The 13,808-nt window shown below is 40.1% G+C and overlaps 1 protein-coding gene across 1 annotated transcript; it reads right to left on the reverse strand.

Moving 5' to 3' along the window:
• Positions 1 to 4,839: 4,839 nt before the first annotated feature.
• On the reverse strand, positions 4,840 to 11,279 carry LOC121637536. The gene is made up of 9 exons (XM_041981753.1): positions 11,128 to 11,279; positions 10,907 to 11,047; positions 7,782 to 7,847; positions 7,048 to 7,252; positions 5,794 to 6,791; positions 5,651 to 5,720; positions 5,288 to 5,453; positions 4,962 to 5,083; positions 4,840 to 4,925 (listed from the first exon to the last, which is right to left on the reverse strand). The coding sequence occupies exons 4-8, from the start codon at positions 7,247 to 7,249 to the stop codon at positions 4,963 to 4,965; spliced, it is 1,557 nt and encodes a 518-aa protein (XP_041837687.1). The 5' UTR covers positions 7,250 to 7,252; positions 7,782 to 7,847; positions 10,907 to 11,047; positions 11,128 to 11,279; the 3' UTR covers positions 4,840 to 4,925; position 4,962.
• Between the last annotated feature and the right edge of the window lie 2,529 nt (positions 11,280 to 13,808).

Raw genomic sequence — 13,808 nt, forward strand, 5'->3', positions numbered from 1 at the left:
AGACTCAGAGTCTGGTGGGCCTCTGAGGTACTGTTCCTAAATGGTTTTACCCCTATCACACAGATCACCAATTTTTTGTAAGTATGGATCCATGTGCCTCAGGAATCCATGAAGTCAAGTGTGGAGTTCCCCAAAGATCAATTCTATGCCCTTTTCTTTTTAATTTGTACATGTTGCCTCTTGGGGATGTCATCAGGAGACACGGCATTGATTTTCACAGCTATGCTGATGATACGCAGCTTTACATTGCTGTGCCTCCTGATGACCTGAAGCCAGTTAAAGTCCTTTTAAAGTGTACTTTACAAATTCAGTCATGGATGGCAGAGAACTTCTTATAGCTTCATCAGGACAAAACTAAAGTTTTAATAATCAGTCCCGAGGGCAAGACATCATTTTACCAAAATTACATTTTATTTTATTTTTATATTTAACCAGGAAAAACCTCATTGAGATTAAAAATCTCATTTACAAGAGTGTCCTGGCCAAGACAGCAGCAAACCAAGTTACAAATCAATGAAAACCATCAATAAAATTACATATAAAATCACAAACATACATCAACATTTCAAGTTACAAAATAATTTTAGTCAAAACATTTACAACCTAAAGACTCGTCATTTAATGCTCTTACTTTTAAAAAGGTGAAAGGAGACCGGTTCCCCCAGACACAGCTTATCTTGTAGCAAGTTCGAAGCTGTTGGAGCAGCATGTCTAAAACTTCTTTTTCCTATTTCAAGTCTGACTTTGGGTATAGAGAGCAAAAATACATCCTGAGTCACAGAAAGAAGATTGAAGCTAATGTTTCTTTTAGATTGGACAGCATTACATAAGTATAAAAGAAGCAGATTTAATATTGCCTTATAAATAAAGATGTCTCTGAATACACAGCGAGGGCCAGCCAACTTTCATACAAAATACAACGATGAGTTAGAGCTTTGAGATTAGTTATAACCCTCAATACTCCATGATAAACAACATCCAGTGACTTTAAAGATTGTGAGGATGCATGCATATATAAAACATCACCGTAGTCAATCAGAGGCATAAACGTAGCATCAACAAGTCTCCTTTTAGCAGCAAAAGAGAAACAAGACACAGCTTCAACGTTTTAACAAGTTGCTCGACATAATACTTGAAAGACAATTCATACATTATTTCAATACTCCTCAGTGTGGGAGAAATTTGGGTTACCGCTTTCACTCTGAGCTGAATTTTATTCCACACATCAGAAATGCCACAAAGACAGGATTTTATCATCTTAAAAACATCGCCAGAGTCGTCAATTCCTCTCTCTGCCAGCACAGAGGTGCTGATGCCTTTATTTCTAGTAGATTAGATTATTGTAATGCCCTGCTCTCTGGTCTTCCCAAAACGTCCATCTCAAACCTATAACTACTTCAGAACTCTCCGGCATGAGTTCTGATGAGGACCAGAGGAGGAGAACACATTACACCAGTTTTAAAATCGCTGCATTGGCTCCCCGTGTGTTTCAGGATGACTTTAAGCTTCTTTTAGCAGTTTAAAATTGTCTTAATGGTCTTGGGCCTTTTTATTTATCAGACCTTTTAAATTATGAACCCTCACGGACTCTGAGGTCCTCTGGTACTGGTCTCTTAGCTGTTCCTAGGGTGAGGACCAAGACGATGTTGAAGATGGTGCCAATGGCACTGCTGCATCTCAAGCTCTCTCTCCTAATGTTTCTTTTCCCCCTATTTAGTCTCGTATTATTCTTTTTTTCTTTTCTTTTTCTTAGTTATGCAACCTGCTATAATAAGCCCTATCATACAGTATGTTAGAGATAAATTACTATGCATTAGGTTGGAGGTAGAAAAAACTTTTATTGCCACCACCTGCTTACAGCGGGGAATTTCCATGGTGGTGCCTACCTGTTGTTGTACCTGAGCGGCGGAGGCGGTGGAAGAACAGAGTCACAAGCTGGAGTCCTGGTCCAGGTGAGGAAACAGGGGAATCAGCCTCCTCTACTGAGTATTCTTCTGGCAAATGTTCAGTCATTAGACAACAAGCTGAATGAACTTCGGAGCAGGATGGTGTTTCAACGAGAGATTAACACCTGTAACATTTTTGCTTTAATGGAAACTTGGCTCGACCCCTCGATCCTGGACTACGCCATTGTTCCTGAGGACTCTTTATCAACTGGACCAGACTAAACATTTAGGAAAGAGCAAGGGAGGTGGTGTCTGTTTCATGGTGAACAACAAGTGGCGCTCAGATGTGGGAATTATTTCTACGGGCTGTACTCCAGACCTGGAACACCTCATGATCAGATGCCGACCTTATTATCTTCCACCTGAGTTTACATTGGTTGTCATGACAGCAGTGTATGTTCCACCACATGCTGAAACCAACGAGGACATGGAAGAACTGTTTGAAGTTATCGACAGGGCAGAGACTTCATGGCCGGAGGCTGCGTTTTTTGTAGCCGGGGATTTTAACAGCACCAACCTGAGGAAAGTCCTGCCGAGATACCACCAACACTGTTCAGCTGTTCTATGCATTTACACCCCTTACGCAAACACGTATAAGGCCCTCCCTCGCTCTCCTTTTTGGAAATCTGATCACATCTCAGTTCTGCTTCTACCTTCCTATAGACAGAAATTGAAGTGACACGGACCAGTGAGGCGGACCATTCAGCAGTGGTTCGTCCAATTGAGTTGCATCATTCAAGCCTGTCCCACCAGCTCAAGGACAGCTTCATACCGCAGGACATGAGACTTCTAAATGCTGTCAGCAGCAACGCCGCCTTTAAATAATAGCATTTTTTTTACTGTATAACTTGTTTGTAGTATTCTTGCTTTTTGTGTTTGACTATTTTTATTGTGGTTTATATTGTTTTTAGCTTTGTTAGGAGAGCCTGGGATCTAAGAATTTCACTACCAATGATTATTGATGTAAATGTTGTGCAGTGACAATAAATTCATTCATTCATTCATTCATTCATACACCTCATGCATGTACCCATAACATATGCCTACATATACATTCTGCATATACATACATGTGCATAAAACCATGTATACTTATATATTCTTATTTATTTACAAGTATAGTTTTATGTACATATTTAATTGTATTGGTTTATATACATTGCTTTTCTTTATACTTTTTGAATAACATTTAGTCATTTTTCTTTAAACTGGATAATGTTTGGACATTGGGTTCTTCCTGAAAAACACTTAAGAAACCTGGTTTGGATCCCAACAATCTCAACAAACTCTGTCCCATTTCCAATCTTCTATTTATTTCAAAAATCCTGGAAAAGCAGTTGCCTCTCAGCTCCAAGCCCATTTATCCACAACAATCTGTATGAACATTTTCAATCTAGTTTCCGCCCATTCCACAGCACAGAATCTGAGTTACTTAAAATCAATGGCATTGTCAGCCGATTTTTTGAGTCTAGCCTCGGCAGCAAAGACCAATCACTGTATATAGATGCTGTTAAACTTAACTGCCGCCTGCTCTTCCAGTCGCTCAACTCCGTTATTTCTCAACAGCCACAGGCTACACACACGCACACACACACTCACATCCAGAGCAACCCTGGGCTGAGCAGGGCTGGACTGTGGGTTGCAGGGTCTGATTAGCCCTGTCACTAACGTTAAATTACATTACTGGGTGTCAGATTACAGTAGTTGCTTCTATAGCGCCAAAAACCCACAGCTGATCACCAGCTGTGTGCACATGTGCAGAAAGTAGCAGCAGTCGGAGCGCAGCTAACCAGAGCTAGCAAAATGGACAGAAAATCTAAAATAATGCAGCTACAACAAAGTAAAGGGTAAGATAAACAGTATTGTCCCAAATATGTGTATTTTTTGTTTGACACAAGCGGACAGCCACTGGGGGTCGCTACACAAGACATTAGATTATGTTACACGCGCGCAGGTGTAAGTGTGTGCGCGCATCTCGGGAGAAACTCCAAGAGCACGACAGAGAGATCAGCTCTGACATATGTCATGTATATCCTATACAGTCTGTGTGCATATCAGATAAATAACACCAGACTATTTAGCTGTGAATAAAAGAACTCAAACTGTTTATTGAGCAAATGAGACTTAAAGGACTTCTGCTGTGACTTGCTATGATATAGAAATCAGATCAGAATAGTTCAGTTTGATCTGGTAGAGGTATAATGTTAGGGGAAACACTGATAGTCTTTTTCTGAATTTTAGCTATGGAAAATTGAGGGTTATCTTATAATCAGGGTTTAGAAATGTAAGTGTCTACAATAGCCAACAATCATTCTGACTTATACAGCATTTTTGTTTAGGTATGCTAGTGCTACCTAAGCTGCTAACCTTACACTGTAAGAATTTTAACTGTGAAATTACGGTAAATTATTGGTTAATAACTGCATTACTTTCACAGCAATTTGCTGTAAATATTTTCACAGCAGTTTACTGTAATTAATTCACAGCATGTTACTGTAATTATTTCACAGTCATTTACAATAAAACAATGACTCTTTACTGTGAATTCATGGTTGCCATGCCCAAGGAATTACCGTGATATAGCAGTAATTAGTTGTGGACTTACTGTAAACTGTGAAATAAATACAATAAACTGCTGTGCTGAATTACACTGAATTACTGTAAAAGTAATGCAATTATTAACCAATAATTTACAGTAAATTTACAATTTAACAGCATAATACATAGTAAAATGCATTTTTAACTGAAATTTTACTACACTCTTGCTTTATGCTCAAAAAAGAAAACAGAACAAAATGATGATTTGTCTTCACGTTTTATTCAAGTGCAAAGTGCAATTATGTTTAACATGAACATTCATAGCACAAACTGTAAGCATACGAACAGATTTAAAAAAAAAACAACATATAAAAGTATAAAATATCCAACAAAGATGTACAACAGTACATTGTTAAGGGTACAACAGTACAACCACTACAACTCAGGCATGTACTCTGAAGTTGTTAAAAAAAATCTTCTACATTGCCTGCCACTCAAAATCTACCAGTTTGCGCATTAGAGTGCTTACATGTGCGTTGATGCCTCCACGCTTCCTCTTCGTTTTGGATCCAGATTCTGGATTGATACCCAGGAAGCATCTGTAAATCAACAAAAAAAAGCATTAATATCATGGATGTGAACTTTGATGAGGATGAGGACAGTGAGAGTCAGAGTCTGAGTCACAGACAGAACCAGAGGAAGAATCATAGGAAGCAGGTAACGGTGTTTGATAGTCAGAGAGAGAGAGACTTGGAAAGGGTGTGTGTGTGTGTATTAGAATGATATTTTTGAGTGTACTGTACCTCTGAATAAACTCCAAAGTGCAGGAACTGTCTTCAGGGTACTGAAGATTCAGATTATAGAAACTGGCAAAAAGCGCAGCCAACCCGTTCAAGATGTTGCTGTGTGGTCCCATCACCACTCGTTCCTCAATTGACAACATCCACGCCCTGGGCTTCATCAGCTCACCTGAAATGAGCAGATGTGTGCTGTCATAAACATGTGGAATGCTGAATGTGTCATTGAGAATAAGTTTCATTCAGAAAAGTTTAGCTTCAGAAGAGATGGAGATAAGACTGACACTAAATTGAGCAAAAAAATGTTCAAAACACATATTGAAGGAATTTATAATCATTTAGAAAACGTTTTTCTTACAAAAACAGTACCTTGTACAATCAAGCAGGGGGTGCTTGGCAGCTCCTCTGTCCTTTGTACATCAGCAGCAGTGGCACATGGCTGTAAAATAAGATATGTGTATCATATATCTGTTGTAATCACAAAATACTTATTCATCTTTTGAACAACTTACATCAGTCTCAAGCATGATGGAGGTTTTGGGCTCTTTGAAGTATGCCATCAGAAGTAGAAGGACACACACAGTCTTATTTGATATCTCTGGCTCATAATCAGCTAGAATTTCTTTAATTTTGGGATGACGGCTGAGTTCCTGGCAGAACCGAATGATGGTACTGCCTTTGTTGTTCATGGCCTCTCGTATTTTAACAAGGATGGAGACATCTGTCAGTAGGCCGAAGTGGTTGTAAAGGCCTTTCCGCGAAAAAAGAAAAGGCCACTCCTTCTGAATCTCCACAATCGCTGGTGCAGGGACACTGTTAAGGTACTGGCGTTGGATAACATACGTCTTCTCCATCAGAGCTTCTGCTGTCTCTTCCCTGACAATTCCTTTCTTCGAGTAGATGTTGGACAGTTGGTTTTTGATTTCATTCAAGCTCTCCATAGTTTCTCCAGATGGGAGTTCTGTAGGACTCCACCTCACACAGCCATACTGATCCACAGGGCCTCTTGCCATTAGTCTGCCCCCCTCTACCACTGCAGTGCGTGACTGTTTTTCTTGGCGATGCCGCGCAATGGTATTTTTTCTGTTTTTGTATTCCACTCTTGCTTTAATTTGTTGGAGAAGAGAGTGACTGCCATCTCCAACAATATCACCTCTCTTCCCGACATCAGCAAAACATTTAGGGTATTCCCGTACAATGCTCCGGGCGACGCTGTGACATATTGCTCTTGTTGGGTTGAGATCATGCTCAAACATCTGGTCAACTACTGCCCTCACCATGTCTTTTCTGTCGCCTGGTGATGGTCTTGCTTGCTTTGACAATGCTCTTTGAATTGCTGCTGGCATCATGTTCCATCTGACCCGAAAGTGTATATACCATGGCCTGCCAGCCAGTGGAGATGAAGGCAAAGAGGGGCTTGAACTTCTTGCCGAACTCGAGGATGGGGGATCAGGAGAACTGAGAGGTGAAGAGGGGACAGCAGCATATTCCATTTCAACTACTGGAAATGCTGGAAGTGAGAGTACAAGAAAATATCAATAAGCAAATGGAAAGCATGAGAATATGTTGCTGAAAAAGGTGTAAATTAATAAAATATTAAATTCAGCAATTTTTGCTATTTTGCTGATATCATAGGCCAAATATTCATCATGACCCCCTCATGCTCTAATGAAAATAAAACATTTTCAAAAGATTCCAAATTGTTATTTGAAATTGGTGTTGCAACTGGTCAAGTTTCTTACAGCACTGTTTAAATGTGCACTTACCTTCATTCTTAAGGCCACTCAGCAGCTTACGGAACTGGATCGGTCGAAGGCATCTCTCCAGATCATTCTCTTGAAGAAAAACAAGGTCTGCTCTATTCTCAACACCAAGCTCTTCCAACACCTTCAGCAGGGATGTAAGAGTTTGAGCAGACAGGTCAGGTAGATATGTCAAGATTGCTTCCCTAATGTCTTCACGATTCATGTTCTTTAAGACAGGAGAAAGTGACGGACAAATTGATTACAGCAATGTACAGTCTTCAGTTAATGGAGCTTGATTTATTATACCAGTGGGGACCCTAAGAGTGCCACCACTAAGACAAACAATTCCCATCTTAGTTTGTTTCCACTTGCAATACTTCTGTTCATTAATCAAGGTTAAGAATCATCTCAATAAATAAAAAATAAATATGCCAATTTAACAGGTTTCAACTGTACTATGAAAACAGAAATTTAGCATACATTTGTTCCACTCCCATAACTTTTACTCTAAATACACTGTTTGTCATACTGGCTTTGGCTCCAAAGAAGTACAGCTCAACAAAATATCCTTTATATTTCTATTACAATGGCTGCTAAGTGCATTCCAAAAACATTTAAGTACAAGTCATATTAAATAAATGGCAACTTTGTGGTAAGTTATGAATATAACAAAAATAATTTAGTTTGATTCTCCACCAAATGCCTCATCAAATTATACACCATATACCTTCTCACAACTTAAAAGTTATTTTTACCTCAACAGCCTGGTCCAGTATTGAGGTGTTCTGCCTGCTTTCATCACTTTCCTGTTTATACTGCCTCTGAAAAAGAATGGTGAAGAGCAATTAGTGACAGGTCAAACACTTTGTAAGCTGGAAGAGGATAGTAGTCAAGCAAATCATCATGCTTGATGCAAACATAATGCTCTTGGGCTTTGCCTAACTCACAGTAGATTCCCATGTCTCTCAACTTTACATAGGTGTGTTTCTCTGTCACAAAGTGCACACAGTCATGGCAAATAATGACTAGGTTGATATCCCCAACATAAAGTTCTTCATCACTGCTCCCAAGCAAAACGAACATTCCTTTTTTGTAAAGAGTGCCTTTAACTGTAACACTGTTACAAGCCATGGCAGACTGTGATTCAAACTCGTAACTGGCAACAGATGACCTAATCTTGTCATTGTAATCATTTACATAAAACTCTGTGCCCTTCTCTATTTGTATAGGTGCAGGAAAAAGGTTGCCTGCACTCAAATAGGCTTGCAGAAGTTGGTGTCTCTCGGCCATGGTTTTGCAAATACTTTTGAAGTTATGCAATTTTCTGACACATTGCTTGAAAAATGTGTGTTTGCTTTCAAACCTGAGAGTCCACAGGCGAATAAGTGGGCCAAAGTGTATGATCAGCTCTGGATAGTGGCACAAATAATGGTGCTTAGGTCTCAGGGAATGACCAGGGAAGAGCTTTTTCCTGTGGAATATGTATTCTTCAATGACGACTTTCAGATAGGCTATTTGCCCTGCTGTAATGGCTGGTGCACAGACAAGTTCAACTATCTCCCTCAACTGCAAAATAAGCTGCCAAACATCATTGTTACAGGGATCCTTAATCCTGTCTCCCACCAAGAGAGGTAGCAATCTGAGCAGGCACCAGTTTTGAACCGCATGCCCATTTAATCTCTCACTTCCAGGGAGGATATCTGCTGGTTTGTCAAAGCCATCATTCCCTTGGTACTTGAATTGGTTCTTGCACCGATTTAATTGCAGGTAAGTAAAATGCTTCTCCTTGACTAAATTGCTGATGAACAATGCAAGGTCATGAGAGACAATGCCCTCAAACAAATCATGGCCTAAACATGGTGGAAGGCCAGGTTGACAGACATGAAAATTAGCCAGCTGGTTAAAAGGAGAGTCGCACTTTATGCCACATATTGATTCAGTGGCGGTAGTTGTCAGGTGTTGCAAGTGACTTTGGTAAGATTGGGCTGTTCTGGGGGTACCACACAACAGGGGTTCATTCAGAAATGTGCCTCTGTCTACCTCACAGTAGCGACAGAAATAATCAGCCCGGCTGAAATTTTCTAAAAAGCCACCAATAGAATGGGATCCCAAGTTATCTCCTGAAATGGCAACCAAAGTACCTTTTACAGCACTACCATCACTTATCACAATACCTATCTCCTCGAGGATTTTAAGGTCTTTGATAAGTGGTTCCAAAACTTTGTTCATCCCAAAGTACTTAAAGTCCTGCTCCCTACATAGGAGGACAAGTTGCATTTGATTTAAACTGGATCTGTTGTGAGGCAAAATGTCAGTCAGAGTTGAGTACACAGCCAACACTTTGTGTTTTTTTTTCCCTGAGCCAAGCGGATTGACCACTTCAAATGCATCTTGGTACAGTATCACACCAACTGAGGATGGCTCAGTTTTTAACAGAGGATTATTTTTAAATACCTCTCCATCCCTAACATCCTGATAGACATTAACTGTGGAGGTTTGCATGTGCGTTGTGGCATACTGTTCTCGCACAGATTCGCTTTTGAACAGGGCAGCCAATGTCTCCTGTACAGGTACATATTGAGCAAAACATTCTTTACCATTTTCATCATTTCCCAAGAATACAGGCACAGGTTCAACATAGTGGAAACTCTTTTTAAAAGCATTCTTCCTCTTAAAATCTGTGCTCAGAACTCCTTTGTTATAGCACTTAATAGATCCTCTTTGTTAATTTCATCAATAATGTTGCTTATTGTGGACTCATGAATTCCAAGAACCTTCAATTTCTCTCTAAGAATGTTAAACATGTGTGACAGGCCAATTTCATGAGCATTTTGAAAGTCCTCAATGATTGTTTGAATAGTGCTTACTGGTAACAATAACTTGGCCTGTAATTTCAAGTAGAGAAGTGTTAGATTGTGTAGGAATAAGGCTTCATCAACAGCAAAAGGAACTTCTTGTTCATTTTGTTCATCAGAAACGTCTGAACATGAGGGCACCGGTTCAGGCTCAGGCTCTGTGGGAACAGACTTGTGTAGAACCAAATCAGATAGATCCTCTAATTGTCTACCTCTATGCTTCCTGGAAATGTGCGAGTCAAAACTGGATGAAACTGTGAAGCTGCAGTCACAGCCTCTGAATGGACATTTGATTTCTAATCCCTCTTTTGTATGTGTCTTCAAATGCTTTATAAGAGAGGTTACAGTATCGCACTTGAATGCACAAGGCTGAGCCACACACTTTAAGGTTGTGTCCACTCGTTTGCATGGCAATCCCACTGATTTGTGCTCTCTGTACATATGCGTTTGTAGAACAGTGGCTTTGAGGTACATTCGTGTACAGTCAGGCACACCACACTTATAGTGATAATTGGGAGTGTTACTGTGCAGCTTTATGTGCTTAATAAAGTGATAAACGTTATCAGACACAAAAACGCACCCACTAAATTTACAGTGGAACATTATTCACCAAAACAATGAAATGAATAAACGAGAAGAGGAAATATGTGAAAAGGGAAAAAATGTACCGCTGCCTTCAGTTAGACCGAGTTTTCAACAGGTGGATATCTGTTATTGCCCTACGTTTTTTTTCCCCCAAGATGGCATTTATATGTTGCTGTAAATTACACCGTGACACCGTGGTTACAAGCCGTTGAAATGCTTGAAAAAAAACACATGTTATTTTAGCCTACGTGCTGCTCTACTGAGAATTTTACACACGTCAGCGTGGGTGTTTTGTACCGTGCTAAACCAACTTGCTAACTTGCTAACAGCCACAGCCTCAAATCAAAATGTGGAGCAAAAATTCACTCTACCGTGACACAAAAAGCCCCTGTAGCTCACACACAACAGAAACACACAAACAGTTAATAAAATCAACTTACCTGTTAATCCTCCGTGTGGTTCAGGGAGGTGGTTGCCACTTCGCTGAGATGTCACTTAACTGCACAGAAAACGAGGGGAAATAACATTCACAATAACTTCTGTCTTGTTCTCCTCCGGGCGGGTAGCATCAAGTCCTTGTACTGCCAGCAGTTAAGATTTGAACGAAACGGCGGCAGGTCCCACAATTCAGTGTAGTTCATGTAATTTGCTGTGATTTTACCTGGAGCAGGGTCTTTGATCTTGGCAATTAGCGAAATCATCATCTTAGTCCGTCATATAATCTTAATATTCGTCACCAAGAGTCCGTGTTGGATGGTTACAACAAAGTCGCCCTAAGTCATATAATTATTCGGTGTTTCCCAGATGATAGCCCACTTCAGAATACTTTAAATGGATTGGAGACATAGCTTGTTAGCTAACTAATAGCAGGCAGCTAGTTAAAAAAAACGATCTGCTTAGATGGCAATCTACGATTGTCCATTTGCCTCGATTACATTCACGTCACTTCTAAACAACAATCTGTGTTGATGAACACATTTTTGATCAACAAGAAACCTTTTAATCATGAAAATGTTTTCACATTACTGACTCCACTTATGATCGCCATGATGGTCAGACTGTGCTGTAATGGAAACGGCCTGTTATACAGTATTTTGCTGTGAAATAACACCATAAAATACTGTGAAATCCTGGTAATAATTAAAACACCAAGTAATACAGTAGATTACTGTGATGGCACTGTTTTTATAGTAAACTTTGAAAGTACAGTCTTATACTGTGAATATTAAAGTTAAATACTGTAAAGTAATAATACGGCAATATAGTGTGAAATTTTACAGCTGAATATTGTGAAATCCTGGTAATTATTTACAGTGTAGCTATCCTGAGTTAGCATTAATGCAACTTAACTGCAACATCTCAACACAAACGAAGCTGCACCTTTAAGTCCAAATTTTAACAGAAACATGTTAAGTTATCATATCTTGTATCATGATCATGCTCTATAGCAGGGGTTCTTTTTCAGTACTTTACCCCTTTTGAAATATTTTTTTTTCCAGTCTTGTACCCTGGACAGGATCAGGGCAAACCCCTTGTTAAGAAAAAAATGACATGGGAAATACTTCAGTAGCTTATTTTTTACTAAGTTTTTACTAAGGTAGCAAAGATGAGCTAAAGACAAAGGAGGAGCCAGTAGCAGACATGTCCAAATCAGTCATGGACATTGGTAATAGTTATTTATCTCAGCCAAACAAAGATAACATTACAAGCATTTTGTGGAATCTGGTTCTTTTTTGACTCTATAGGAGCTGCCTCAACGTCTCCCTGTATAAACCCTTAAATGTTTTCATTTTGTACCTTTTACTGTGCAGCAAGTGCACTTGGCCCTCAAATGTTTAAATCACAGAAAACATCCTGGACCAGATTTTTTAGAGCCTTATTTTTTTTAAAATGGCTGCCAATTTTGTTGCACAGCCTCTTAAGATAATTTTTCATCTTTTAATTGAAAGTAAAGAGATTCAGTTTGGAAGTCAGCTTTTGTTGTTCCTCTTTTAAAAGGAGACCATCCGGCAGTTTTAACCAACTACAGGTCAATAACACATTTGTGCATTTTGTCAAAAATGATTGAATCTCTTGTGTGTGATCAACTTAAAGAATTTTTATATTCAAATGTGCTTCTTTTAAATTTGCAATCAGGTTTTAGGAAAAACACAGTACTGCTGCTATTGAAGCACTTTTGTAATACTCCTGGATACATATATATATATATATATATATATATATATATATATATATATATATATATATATATAAATATCAAGCTCCCCGGGCTAAGCCCAGGGTGTCCTCAAAAGCTAGAGACGCCCCTGCTAAAGATCACTAATGACCTCCTCCTGGCAGCTGATTCCGGTCTGTTAACTATTCTCATCCTCCTTGATCTGCTGAGTGAGGCCTTCGACACCATTTCCCACTCCATCCTCCTGGCTAGACTCTCCTCCATCGGCATCACCCGCAGCCCCCTCAGCTGGTTCAAATCCTACCTCTCTGGCCGCACTCAGTTCATCCAGTTGAAAACATTTACTTCCCAGTCAGTCCCAGTCCTGGGGCCCCTGCTGTTCATCATCTACCTCCTCCCCCTCGGTTATATTTTTAGAAAACACCACATACATTTTCAGTGCTATGCGGATGACACCCAGCTCTACCTCTCCACCAAGCCTAACTCCACCCTCCCACCATCCACCCTCACAGATTGTCTTCAAGACATTAAGTCCTGGTTCACCTCAAAGTTTCTTAAATTAAACAGCAGTAAAACAGAAATGTTATTAGTAGGCCCCAAATCTGCTCTCCAAATCTGACAGTTTCTCCCATCAATGATTCTTCCATTTCCCCCTCCCCTCAGGTGAAGAGTCTGGGTGTCATCCTCGACAGCACTCTGTCTTTCACATCACATATCAATAACATAACCCGATCAGCATATTTTCACCTTCATAATATCAACCGCCTCCGCCCCTCCCTCACCCTTCACACCGCCGTCATACTTGTTCACAGTCTTGTCACCTCCCGTCTCGACTACTGTAACTCCCTTCTGTTCGGTCTTCCCCAAAAAACATTTCATAAACTTCAACTGGTTCAGAATGCAGCAGCCCAGGCCATCACAAGAACCACCTCCATCCATCACATCACCCCTGTCCTGCAGCAGCTCCACCGGCTCCCCGTCATCTATCGCATCCACTACAAAATCCTGCTGTTCACCTACAAGGCCATCCATCACCTCGCTCCTCCCTACCTTTCTGATCTCCTCCATGTCTCCATATCAGTCCGTTCCCTCAGATCCTCCTCCTCCATCCACCTCATCGTCCCCCCCGCCTGCCTTGTTACCATGGAGAGCAGAGCTTTCAGCTG

The sequence above is a fragment of the Melanotaenia boesemani genome, chromosome 3 (genome assembly GCF_017639745.1).
Source record: "Melanotaenia boesemani isolate fMelBoe1 chromosome 3, fMelBoe1.pri, whole genome shotgun sequence".
In the NCBI taxonomy this organism is placed as follows: domain Eukaryota; kingdom Metazoa; phylum Chordata; class Actinopteri; order Atheriniformes; family Melanotaeniidae; genus Melanotaenia; species Melanotaenia boesemani.

Bases quoted from the DNA above. Each gene is read 5' to 3' on its own strand.
- LOC121637536 (XM_041981753.1), bottom strand. From the start codon at position 7,249: ATGAATCGTGAAGACATTAGGGAAGCAATCTTGACATATCTACCTGAC. The intron at 5,721-5,793 runs GTAAGTTGTTCA...CTTATTTTACAG, and splicing joins CCATCATGCTTGAGACTGAT to CCATGTGCCACTGCTGCTGA. The intron at 5,084-5,287 runs GTACAGTACACT...GTTGATTTACAG, and splicing joins ACTTTGGAGTTTATTCAGAG to ATGCTTCCTGGGTATCAATC.